Source organism: Poromitra crassiceps (assembly GCF_964638095.1).
Source record: "Poromitra crassiceps genome assembly, chromosome: 8".
NCBI classification, from domain to species: domain Eukaryota; kingdom Metazoa; phylum Chordata; class Actinopteri; order Beryciformes; family Melamphaidae; genus Poromitra; species Poromitra crassiceps.
Genome location: NC_139629.1, coordinates 47178265 through 47191062, shown reverse-complemented (window position 1 = coordinate 47191062; position 12798 = coordinate 47178265). Strand labels below are relative to the sequence as shown.

The window sequence follows — 12798 nt, the reverse complement described above, 5'->3', positions numbered from 1 at the left end:
TCTAGAAACTACAATATCCATAAAGCAACATTTTTCAACTCGACCATAATGGCTTATGGGAAATTGAGTATGTAGGAATTACCTGGACCGTCGACAATTCATTTGCATCGACTGAAATTTAAATCTTGTGGACCATGCAGAACAAACAAAATAAATATGATTAGAGGGCGATGGCATCAAATGGTGTCCATGTTTTAAATTGCTTTTTCTAAACGCGCTTCATGAAACGTAAAGACTACAACTCCCTGCCAAAGCTGAACCAGGAAGTGGAGTTGTGTGATGTGATTGTGAACACATCGCATACAGGAGTCGTCGACATGGAACTGCCTGTCCTTTTTATTACAAAACACTACATTCGTGTTTAAACGCGTTGGTTTAACGATGAAAGGTGCCGACTGTAAATTGTTGTTGTTCTTGCTGCTGTTTTTAAATGCGTGCGTGACAGCGCTAGCTGAGGGAGAAAAGTCGTTGGACCTACACGAAAGAGGGGACGGAGATGACACCCATACTCAGGTTGACAACCAGGAAACATTCCTGAAGCATGACAACAATGGACACGATTCAAACGACCTAGATAAAGATGGACAGTCTATCAGGTTTGAGCTTCTATCTATCGCTCTATATAGCTAGCTACTGTAGCTAGCTAGTATCTATCTATCTATCTATCTATCTATCTATCTATCTGTCTGTCTGTCTGTCTGTCTGTCTATCTATCTATCTATCTAGCGTTATCTATCTATCTATCTGTCTGTCTATCTATCTATCTATCTATCTATCTATCTATCTATCTATCTATCTATCTATCTATCCGTCTGTCTGTCTGTCTGTTATCTACGTGCTGTCTGTGGTAGCCTAATAATTGATATAGCAGTACTTATAGTTAATGCCATATTAACCTACATTTCCTTAAAGAAACTGCTCTTAAATTAGCATTGCGCATCACTGCTGCTCAGCATGAAGCCATATCCTGATCCTTTCCCTCCATGCAGCAAGTCCAATGACACGGATAATTACAGCAATGAGACCCTGCACTCTCCAACCCCCGCTGCCAAGGCGACGACGCCGGCGCCCCCGACCCCCAAGCCCATCCTGCCCGTGCAGACGGGCGTCAAGGCCCAGGAGGAGGAGCAGTCCAGTGGGATGACTATCTTCTTCAGCCTGCTGGTTATTGGTTGGTACTAGTCTCTCTGTCTCCATACGTCTGCTGTGCTGTCTGACTCCATCTCCCTGTCAGCGTAAATCCCTAAGAGCCACTCTTGTCCAGTAGGATCCTCACATCCCTCTGAAACCATAATGGGAAAGGAGCAGTACATGATGAGTCCCTGAAGGGACTTGTGTTCACTGTGGTGCACATAGTATCCGAGATGTACAGTACAGTAACCATTGTCCAGTTTTGTTGTTTTGCAATGTCCAGTGTGGTCGGTGGCCAATGAAGGCTGTGGCCGAAGGAAAAGGAAGTGGTCACACATTAAGATGTGTGAGGGCATAGAGTGCATCTCCAAAACACACAAAGTGTCCATTATGCACTTTAGTTCTCTGCAGGTTAAGTCACATGTTTACCCCTGTAAGGTTCTAGCCTGGGTAATTGGCGTGAATCATGCATAGGTTCACCAGTTAGGCAGTTACACTCGTTCGCCTGATGGATTCACATACAGATGCTCTTTTGTGTTGATGCAAGTATTTCATAACTTCTTTGCGATCTGATTGGATATGGCCGACTAGATGTGGGACATTCTTGTCATTGTTCCCCGGTCTAAACAAAGCAACACAGCCGTGGTGCCACTCTTTTTTCTTTTTTCTTTTTTATGCCAAACCTTAAATATGTTTATGAAAGCATGCCAATTAAAATATATATATATATTTTTTATTAGCGGCTCAATTGAAAAATCAATGGTGATCTTTATTAACACATTCACTGCCACCAGTTTTTTTTTTACTGTAGGTAGCTTCTGCCAAGGTTTTTTTTTGAGGATTCTGGCTCATCTTTCAAGAGCCGAGGATTATTTTCTGCTAGTATTTTGTGAACACAAAATATCTCAAAAGAACTAATAGAATGTGTGCTTTCTCTGTCTAAAAGACTTAGTTTGTAGAGTTAGTAGTTATGTAGGCATTAGCAGCTGAATACAGCATGGTTTCAGCGTCTGAAAATTTAAGCTGAGATAAATGGCTTTTTGTGAAATTCGATAGAACAGTCACTTTAACCATTTATTTTTGGCATCAGTAAGACGTCAGACATCTAAACAATAGTTTTGAACAGTAATTTCCTCCATAACAGCAGGAAACCCCCCTCTCCTTCAAACTCCTCCCTCCGTGTGTGTTCTCCTCTTCCCTCCGTGGCTGCAGCGGGTGTGTGACAAGCGAGTTGCTGTCTGTGCTGCCTGGCTGCCCCTCGTCGGGCGAGTCTGGATGGGCTTGCTCGTTTCTTGGGGTTTCGGTTGAGAGCTTTGATGAAGCTTTTGCGATTCTGGTCTTATTTATGCTGCGTGTTTCAAAGTGTGTTGCACCCATAATCTATTATGCAAATTTGCAATCCCCCACCGCCAGCTCCCTGCGCGAAAGCGTTTTCGCCAATCCATTTTCATGAGAATGGCTTCCTCACGCGGCTGTTTTTTCTTGGCTTTCTCTCGTCTGGAGAGCACTGTCGCCACTTAGTGGGTCGGTAAAATAGATTATACACATTCAATACCTCCCATATTTTAATAGGAGATGTAAAAGGGGTTGATCGACGTCCCACCGTCAAAAAAAACGAAATATATAAATATATAAAAAAACGAGATATCTCGTCCACGGCAGTCAACCGTTGGTTTCTGCTTGACGAGATATCTCGTCCACGGCAGTGAACGTGTTAATTGTGAATTTTTAATGTACTTTCTTGAGTCAGTGCAGAAATACACATTTTAATTATGGAAGTAAGTAGGCTAAAACAAAAAATATTATAAGAAATAGACTAATAATAAATATAAGAACAAATAACAAAGTTAATATTTTAGTCTTCTCAAAGCTATGGATCTCTCTCATGAGTACTACTGCACTCACTGAACCGAGGTCCAATAAATATGGAAAGATAAATCTGTTTAATTAATGTGGAAATGCCCCCAACCTTACATGGTCATAACACTTGTATACTGGGGCTTTAAAATAAAATCGAATTTGGAAAACATAAAATGTATTTCATATGGCCCTAGTGTAACCCAGGTTATTTTCTGTAGCTACAAATTACAGATGTCCTCTAAACGCCTCACCGCATCTGCCTATTGGTAGATGCTACAATTTATCACGGTTCCTTCAACGCCTCATGCAGGCTACTGCTAGTGTGGTAGCGTTACTTTTTGCTGCTCTAAACCCGGTTAATTTTGCTATATTCTTGCACATGCATCAACTCACACCATGTATGGGTGTGTCACGTGCCACGGCCGACCAAAGGTGGAACTTCATCATCACTCTCTCTTCAGACTAATGACCAAAATGTCACTACCGAATTCTGGCAGTGTGTATGTAGCCTTAGTGACATTCAGTTAGAAAAACAGAGGTGGGTAGATGATCTACAACTAAGTAGCCGCCAGCCGCCGCTTGGGGGACCCCCTATTAGTTTGACTGGAATAGTAACTAGGCCAGGGCTATTCAATTGCAAATTCAATTAGACCAGATATGAAAACAGTAGATGGGCCAGACATTTTCAGAGAACTGCGCCCTGCCATAATTAGCGAGGTCCGGACCTCGCCGCTGGGCCACTCGCTTGCTTCTGGGCCGGACGTGGCCCGCGGGCCCGCCAATTGAACGGGCGGGCCTAATGCCAGTAAATGAGAAAGTACAACCTGAGACTTCCTGGAGACACTAGTAGTAACATTTCCGTGTGTGTGCGAGCCTTGAGTCAGCTACTTCCTCATGAGACAATCCGCACTTTGAGGAACTGATCGTGTCGTGTGGAGTGGAGCCTCACGCTTGCATTATGTGATGATAAGATCATTAGTTTCACTACCTGCTTAGCTTGGGTGGTCCTACACGCTTTTCCGTTCTGTCAATGACTACGCTAATCTGCGTATCCGCTGATTTAGTTAATCCGTTCACTAATTCTGTCTTTTAATTGGTTACCTTCTTATTATTACTAGTCCTAGAACTCATCAGAACAAAACGTCTCAAAGACATTTCTTATCTGTGTATTTGAACTAACTATCCACATGTTTTCATAGTTAGACCAAGATGCAGTCAATTCAAGCCATAGCTGTGTATCCTGTTAGCCTTGTAATAAGAGTACATTAGATTAGAGGGAGATGTATTTTGACAGGAGTTCCAGCCTAGCCCAGGCTACAGTCAGCCACATGCCGATAGCAGACTGAGATAAGTTAATTTAAGACTATAATCATGATGTGGTTGCTATTCTGATGACATGGGCTGGCCTGACCTGGTGTGACATAGGGCTGTCAAAGAATATTCTATATGAATATATATTTGAATATAAAAATTAAAAGAATATTCAAATATGGAAAATTAATACTTGATTTATTATAATCATAATTATTATTATTAGTAGTAGTAGTAGTAGTATTAGTATTATTATTACTAGTGCAATACCTGTGGGGCCTCAATAATATCATCAGTGATATCACTTGAGCATTTGCGACATTCTCATTAGAAGGGGAGTGGGCGGTGTCTGTCTATCAATCATCATGTATGATGTGTGTACTGACATACTGACAATTATTAGACTTAGACTGATGACATACAGACATACTGACATACAGACACTGCTGGAATTGCGCAGACAATGACATACTGACACACTGACACACAGACACTTGCGCAGACATACTGACACACAGACACTGCTGGAATTATTAGATCGATTTTATTTTTTATTTTATTTTTTATTTTTTACATTTAACCAGGTAACACCTGGCCAAGAGGGCAACATAAAAAACATACACTGTTTGCCTGGTTATTTAAAAACTGTGCAAAATGGTAGGCTACCACTGTATCAGAATAGAATAGTCAGAATAGTCACTGTGTGGTCTTGTTTATTTATTTGTTTATTTGGACGGGACAGTGCAAAATTAATGAACACAGAAACCATAGAACAGATACTAAAACCTGGAACAGCAGTACACTCTAAAACTACGTAAAACATAAGTAGCAGCAATACACTCTAAAATACATGGCAGCAATTACTCTTATAAAAATAAAATTACATAATACACAAAAAGAAAAAGAAGAAAAACATACTACCTGTGAGTACATGACTGGTTTGTTTTCAGCCATTTTTTTAGACTGCCTTTGAAAGTGGCATTTGCCCCCCCCCCCCCCCCCCGGGTATCTGCGTCATATTGTATATGTTCAGAATAGTCACTGTGTGGTCTTTGTCCCCCCTCCCCAGGTATCTGCATCATATTGTATATGTTCAGAATAGTCACTGTGTGGTCTTTATCCCCCCCCAGGTATCTGCATCATATTGTATATGTTCAGAATAGTCACTGTGTGGTCTTTGTCCCCCCTCCCCAGGTATCTGCATCATATTGTATATGTTCAGAATAGTCACTGTGTGGTCTTTGTCCCCCCCCCCCCAGGTATCTGCATCATATTGTATATGTTCAGAATAGTCACTGTGTGGTCTTTGTCCCCCCTCCCCAGGTATCTGCACCATATTGTATATGTTCAGAATAGTCACTGTGTGGTCTTTGTCCCCCCTCCCCAGGTATCTGCACCATATTGTATATGTTCAGAATAGTCACTGTGTGGTCTTTGTCCCCCCCCCCCAGGTATCTGCATCATATTGTATATGTTCAGAATAGTCACTGTGTGGTCTTTGTCCCCCCCCCCAGGTATCTGCATCATATTGTATATGTTCAGAATAGTCACTGTGTGGTCTTTGTCCCCCCTCCCCAGGTATCTGCATCATATTGTATATGTTCAGAATAGTCACTGTGTGGTCTTTGTCCCCCCCCCCCCCGGTATCTGCATCATATTGTATATGTTCAGAATAGTCACTGTGTGGTCTTTGTCCCCCCTCCCCAGGTATCTGCATCATATTGTATATGTTCAGAATAGTCACTGTGTGGTCTTTGTCCCCCCCCCCAGGTATCTGCATCATATTGTATATGTTCAGAATAGTCACTGTGTGGTCTTTGTCCCCCTCCCCAGGTATCTGCATCATATTGTATATGTTCAGAATAGTCACTGTGTGGTCTTTGTCCCCCCTCCCCAGGTATCTGCATCATATTGTATATGTTCAGAATAGTCACTGTGTGGTCTTTGTCCCCCCCCCGGTATCTGCATCATATTGTATATGTTCAGAATAGTCACTGTGTGGTCTTTGTCCCCCCTCCCCAGGTATCTGCATCATATTGTATATGTTCAGAATAGTCACTGTGTGGTCTTTGTCCCCCCTCCCCAGGTATCTGCATCATATTGTATATGTTCAGAATAGTCACTGTGTGGTCTTTGTCCCCCCCCCCAGGTATCTGCATCATATTGTATATGTTCAGAATAGTCACTGTGTGGTCTTTGTCCCCCCCCCCCCAGGTATCTGCACCATATTGTATATGTTCAGAATAGTCACTGTGTGGTCTTTGTCCCCCCTCCCCAGGTATCTGCATCATATTGTATATGTTCAGAATAGTCACTGTGTGGTCTTTGTCCCCCCCCCCAGGTATCTGCACCATATTGTATATGTTCAGAATAGTCACTGTGTGGTCTTTGTCCCCCCTCCCCAGGTATCTGCACCATATTGTATATGTTCAGAATAGTCACTGTGTGGTCTTTGTCCCCCCTCCCCAGGTATCTGCATCATATTGGTGCACCTGCTTATTAAGTTCAAGCTGCACTTTCTTCCAGAGAGCGTGGCTGTTGTGTCTCTCGGTGAGTATTTGCTTATGTAACATGGATAATAATATGGACATGATTCACGACCCAGTCTAGACGTATTCATGAACCTACAGTCTCTTCCTGTATAGCGCTGCACCTGTATTCAAAACACTTCCTGCTTTGGGGCCAAGGCAGTGGCAGTTTTGACCCAAGCGAAGACTAATGCACAGACTCATCTGGGAGTCGGCAACACAATGCTCCACTTGTGCTTTTTTCAGAGCACGTTTGAATAATGGAGACGAGCCCTCGATCCAAACTGCCTGTTCTCCTTCTTCTCCTCTCCACAGCACACTGTGGTGTGTCACAGTCAACTCCTCGGCGTATTGCATAAATGTGTGAACTCAGCCCCGAAGTAGACGTCCATATTTAGATCTGCGTAAGGTCACAGTATGGACGGACAAAAATAGCTTATCATTTTTTTACACAGCCTGGTGCAAAGATGCACTGTTATGAGCAAAGGCAAAGCAAATGTATCGGTAGCCTCACCAAACCCAGGCAATGCCTGGTTATGATTTTTTTTTTTTTTTATTGAGTCTTGCCCTGGAGATAAAACTTTGCTCCTTTTGTAAGGTCACTTCAGGTAAATTTTATTCCTTCCGGTGTCCTCCCAAGGTTTCGCTCTTGGCACACTTAGGTACAGTTATGCTCGCTCAACCTCGGTGACACAACATCTATCTGGCCCTCGCGCTTCGCGGTACCTTCTGACTTCCTCTTGCGTGATGATGCGTCCCAGACCGAGCCGGGGCTCCAGCGTTGTGGAGCAGGAGGGGGGGGGGGGGGGGGACTCTGCTGCAGAGAGATAACACTGCTCACAAATCAGGAAGGACCGCTCTTCCTTCCTCCTCCACTTTCTCCCTGTCATCTGCTCACTCTCTCCCTCCCTCCCTCCACCGCCTCTCTCCATTCCTCTGTGCATCAGGGTCGTAGGCCGCGGTTTGATCCTCGCGCTCGCATTTTTCTCTCTCTCCCCCGCTCTCTTTCTCCACCTTATCTCCCGCCACAGCGTTGCCAGATACAGCTGATGGTTTCCAGCCCAAAAGACTGTTCAAAAAGCCTGCCAGAACGCACACAAAACCTCCCACAAGCAAAACGCAGGTCTATGGGAACGAGCTACGCTGTAAACCCAGAACAGCCCAAATTGCCAGAAAAAAAACCTAATCTGGCAACAGTGTATCCCCCCCTCATTCTCTGCCCTTTACATGTCTTTGTGTTTCTTAATGAATGTGTAACAGGAGAGCTCCCCTCCCCTCCAGCCAGCGCTGAGGGGACTTTTCCAAAAGACACAACTAAAGACAATAGAGCTCTATCTAATCTAGCCCTAAACTACAATGGGCATTGCCTTGGCATCTATTTGCACATAAATAGTCCTCTGTCTCAGGTTTGAATGCATTGTGTGCTGCTGTGGAGTCTGTGCAGTCAGTGGGGCATGCCGGTCCCATTGAAATGTTGATATGAAAATGGTCAAATATTTCAACAGCGGTGACTTATTTGAGTGTTGAGAAGACTGTCTCCTTGTTCTTTCCAGGGATCCTGATGGGAGGTTTCATTAAGATCATCGAGTTCCAGGAACTGGCCAACTGGAAGGTACCATTAGCCCCCACACACCATTACCTCCTGCTCCACAGCTCATTTTGACCCTTACACCGATTAGCCTTTCTACATTACAGAGGCTAGGGCCGTTTCTCAATAAGCGTTCTTGTGTGTTCTTGCGTTCTTGTGTCCCTGTGAAACGTCATCAGTCGCAGCCCAAGTACTGTTCCAATACAAAGTTCACATTTCGCCAAGAACGCTTAAAATTCCCGGATGTGTTCTCGACACGCCCACTTTACCGAGGATGCTCTGGTTGGTGACTTGTATCAACTTGGCAAGGCAGATATCCCAGCATGCATTTCGGCATAAGCAGAGGCAGAACGCAGCAGAGAAGACGCCATAAGCTCCGGAAAGTTTTTTTTACAATTTAAAGTTTTATTTCATCACTAAATTAATTTCTGATGACTTTTGATGCCTACAAGCAGGGTAGTAGGTTTCAATAAGTGCCACTTTACCAACATTTATGGCAAAAAATGGCAAAAAGTTCCAGAGCACAATTGGCTGCATCTACATCAGCTGAGCTTTTTATTTGTGTAGTACTGCAGGCATCTGGCGCTGGTATTGCGCAATACCCTCAAGAACGCATCGTCTCAAACTCCCAACAGCGTCATGTGTGCTTGTGACCTAACAAGTTCATTCTTCCAAGAACGACTAGCAAGAACGTTCTCCCCAAGAACCCAAGAACAAGAATGCATTCTTGGTATTGAGAAACGGCCTAGGTCAGGGATACTCAACTTGCTTTGCCTGGGGGCCACTTTTGTAAAATGATAGGACGGAGACCAGGGGGCCAGTTAACATTAATATTATTTTTTCTGTAGCGGATTGTAGGTTTTTGGGGTGTCAGCCGGAGTTTAGTATGACAGTTTTGTGCAAACAGGATAGTTAGGTTAAGTTAGTGAAGTACATATAAGTGCCTGGGTGGCGAGCAGACGGCGGTATTTGACAATTTAGCTGGAGCTCAGTCAAACTTTATTTCACGTTAGTTTTCATTGTGAATTAGAAAATGGTCGGGGGGGCCACTCTGCACCCTATCACGGGCTGCATCTGGCCCCCGGGCCGCAAGTTGAGCATCACTGGGCTAGATGGTGTCCACTCCACGCTGCACCGGGCCCCAATGATTCTTGTTGTTCGTAGATAACTGTGGTGCCGCTGACAGTTCACTTCCGTTTTGGTTTGATTCATTTAGTGTGAAGACGAACAAAACCACAAGAACTACCCCTACCGTTCCCCACTCCTCCACACACACACACACACACACACATACACACACACACACACACACACACACACACACACACACACACACACACACACACACACACACACACACAACACACATACGCACGCACACCAACCACACACACACACACACAACACACATACGCACGCACACCAACCACACACACACACACACACACACACACACACACAGACACACACACACACACACACACACACACACACACACAGACACACATACAACACACATACGCATGCACACTAACCACACACACACACACATTAAATTACATTACATTACATTGTGTCCTTTAGCGGACACTTTTGTCCAAAGTGACTTACAATAGTACATTTTGTCCACAGTAGTGCAACCAACTCTGCCACAGTCTTCATCAGCTAAGATTCTTAAACTGAATAAGTAGCATTTGTTGATAAAAAAAAAAAAAAGAAAGAATGGTAAGAAGATGGGTTAGGTTCCCGGCCAACAGGAAGGGTTAGTTGAAGGAAGGGCGGGTGTGTTCGTTCACACACCAACCACACGCACAGACACGTTTGCTTTGCAGGTGCTTCTTGCACAGCTTATGGCAAAAGCTGAAAAGCATTGTGTCTACCTCTGTCGGAAACCCTTAAATTACACTGTAACACGATCCGCTGCTTAATAAGATTGCTCAAAGTCTAGTGACAACAACAGAGCCACGCCCACTGCATTCTTCATATTAACCCTAATGTATGTTTATGAGTCAGTACCGAGTCAACTCTGGGGCCTGATGCAAGATGGTTAAAGTGGGCCCTGCCCATCACAATGCAGAACAGACCTCCGTGATCTACCCCGCCCAATCTGGTGTCGCAGCAGCACAACGGATGAAAACATACTCGCACTTTCTTTACATTTTCTATCCTCTTATAGAATAGTTTTCACTAAGACAGACAGGATAGGGTTATTAAAGGAACACTCTGCCCATTTTCAACCAGCTTTGTATCATTAGAACATCAGTAGTATATCAGAAAACTGTAAACTGTTTTGAAGTCTGTCATTTAATTTGACAGTTATTGACTGTTAAAGTGTGGACCAGTGACATCATTGGTCCACACTAACTCAAATTAATAACTTATTAACTCAAATCAACTCTCAAAATAACTGTCAAACTAGATGAATGATGAATAGTTTGACAGTTATTGAGAGTTGATTTGAGTTAATGAGTTATTAATTTGAGTTAGTGTGGACCAGTGATGTCACTGGTCCACACTTTAACACTCAATAACTGTCAAATTAAATGACAGACTTCAAAACCGTTTACAGTTTTCTGATATACTACTGATGTTCTAATGATACAAAGCTGGTTGAAAATGGGCGGAGTGTTCCTTTAACTCATTCAGTGCCAGCCACTTTTGGAGAACGGATGCTCCCAGTGCCAGAGTTTTCAGAGCGTTTTCAGTGATTTCTCGAGGCCCACAGAATATTGTGTGATATTACTATGTAAACACCGAACACGCACAAGAACGAGCTGGCTCTATTGTATCATCAGCAAAAAAAAGTTTATTGATACCATTTTCCGTTCTTTAGTTATGAGCCGGAGAAGATAGGTTGTTTTCAGCGTTTTCAGGCTTTTCAAATTATTAGCTGAGATAATCCGCCTTTTGTGAAATGCAGCATTTCAAGCACATTCACTGAGTCTGAAGATAATATTTTCTGATGTAGTGACGTAGTTGTTGTGTGATGCCCTGCGTGCACCACCCCCCTCCCCCCCTCCCCCCGTAAACTCCTCCCCACACTGCACACAGCCTCACGCAACCATTATATTTTCGGAGTGCTGCGTTTGTGTGCTGCTGTCGGCTCTCAGCGCCACAGCAGGGAAGAGCCAACCCGGATTGCTGAATGGTTTGGCGTCAGGGGCTGCTTTCCTGGCTGCTAATCGGTTGGAGAAACTATACAGACAGACAGACAGACAGACAGGGACAGAGGGGCTCAGTTGTGAGCGCGGATTGACTCCTGTTCGGAGCCAATTCAGCTCCCGCGACAGAGCAAATGGCTCTGGGAGCATGCATCGGGTTGTCTTTGATCCACGGCTTTTAGGCTGTTTCTCGGACCTGTCTCTAATCTGGACTGCACCGAGCAAGCACTGTCGCCACCTAATGAGTCCGTAAAATAGGTTATACACCTCCAATAGCTACTATAGTTGTACAGGAGCTGCGGAAGGCTTTGATCGACGTCCCACCGTCAAAAAACGCATTGGACGTCGAAGGACGTCCGTGGCATTCTACGTCACTATTTAATTGGACGTCGAAGGACGTCCATGGCATTCAATGAGTTAAGGGTCGGCATACTCAGGAGGACAAGCTGGGATCGCCGTGGCTCCTTCTTAAAATGACACTGTATGTTCGGAAGCAGCGAGATAGGGGGAGCGCAGAAGATAAGATTGAAACAGTCAAGGTCACTTCTCACACCACAGCCTGAGAAATACTGCTGGCACCAAAGCTCAGAAGATAACACGGAGGCGAATAAACTGCATTATTCAACTGAGCTCAATCTTAATTAGTCTTATAGCATTATTGTTTTTGAGTTAAAGTACTATGTTTGTGGACTCCTAATGTACCATCTTCCCCCCCGTCAACCTGGAGATTCCACGACACCACACCTTGACACTATATGTAAAATAATGTCCAACTGTTTTATGTTATTGTATTTATTTATATTTATTTATTGTTATCTATTTGGTGACCTGTATGTGGCACCATGGAGCAGATACATTGGCTCATTGAGTGCTATATATACTGCTTAAGCTGTGTTCACACCGAGATATTTATTTTTCTCTCTGTCGCTCGATTCAACCCTTTGGAATCGCTCTGTCGCTCTGTTTAAATCGCTCGTCAACAGGCACACGAATTGACGGACATCTGGGGGCTATAACGTTACGCAATGTCATGATGTTTGTCCACTACGAGCCACCGTAGTTTACAAGCTAAGCCTATCAGCGTGCTCCTAACGCGAGCTCTATACCGGTAGTACAGACTTCACTTCATGTCAGCTGTCAGCCAGTCAATCAGCTGTCAATGCGGTTTGTTGCCACACAATAAACCAGCGGTTTGTTCCAAGCCAGTGTGATCCTTGAC

At 44.0% G+C, this 12798-nt stretch overlaps 1 protein-coding gene across 1 annotated transcript in view; it reads left to right on the top strand.

Annotated features, from left to right (window-relative positions):
- Nucleotides 1–295: 295 nt before the first annotated feature.
- Nucleotides 296–12798, top strand: part of slc9a8 (solute carrier family 9 member 8) — a 41938-nt gene continuing 29435 nt past the window's right edge. Inside the window, exons 1-4 of the mRNA XM_083641767.1 lie at nt 296–596; nt 990–1171; nt 6772–6852; nt 8384–8442. Of these exons, the coding sequence (XP_083497893.1) occupies nt 382–596; nt 990–1171; nt 6772–6852; nt 8384–8442 (537 nt within the window). The 5' untranslated portion in view covers nt 296–381. The remainder of the gene's footprint in view (nt 597–989; nt 1172–6771; nt 6853–8383; nt 8443–12798) is intronic.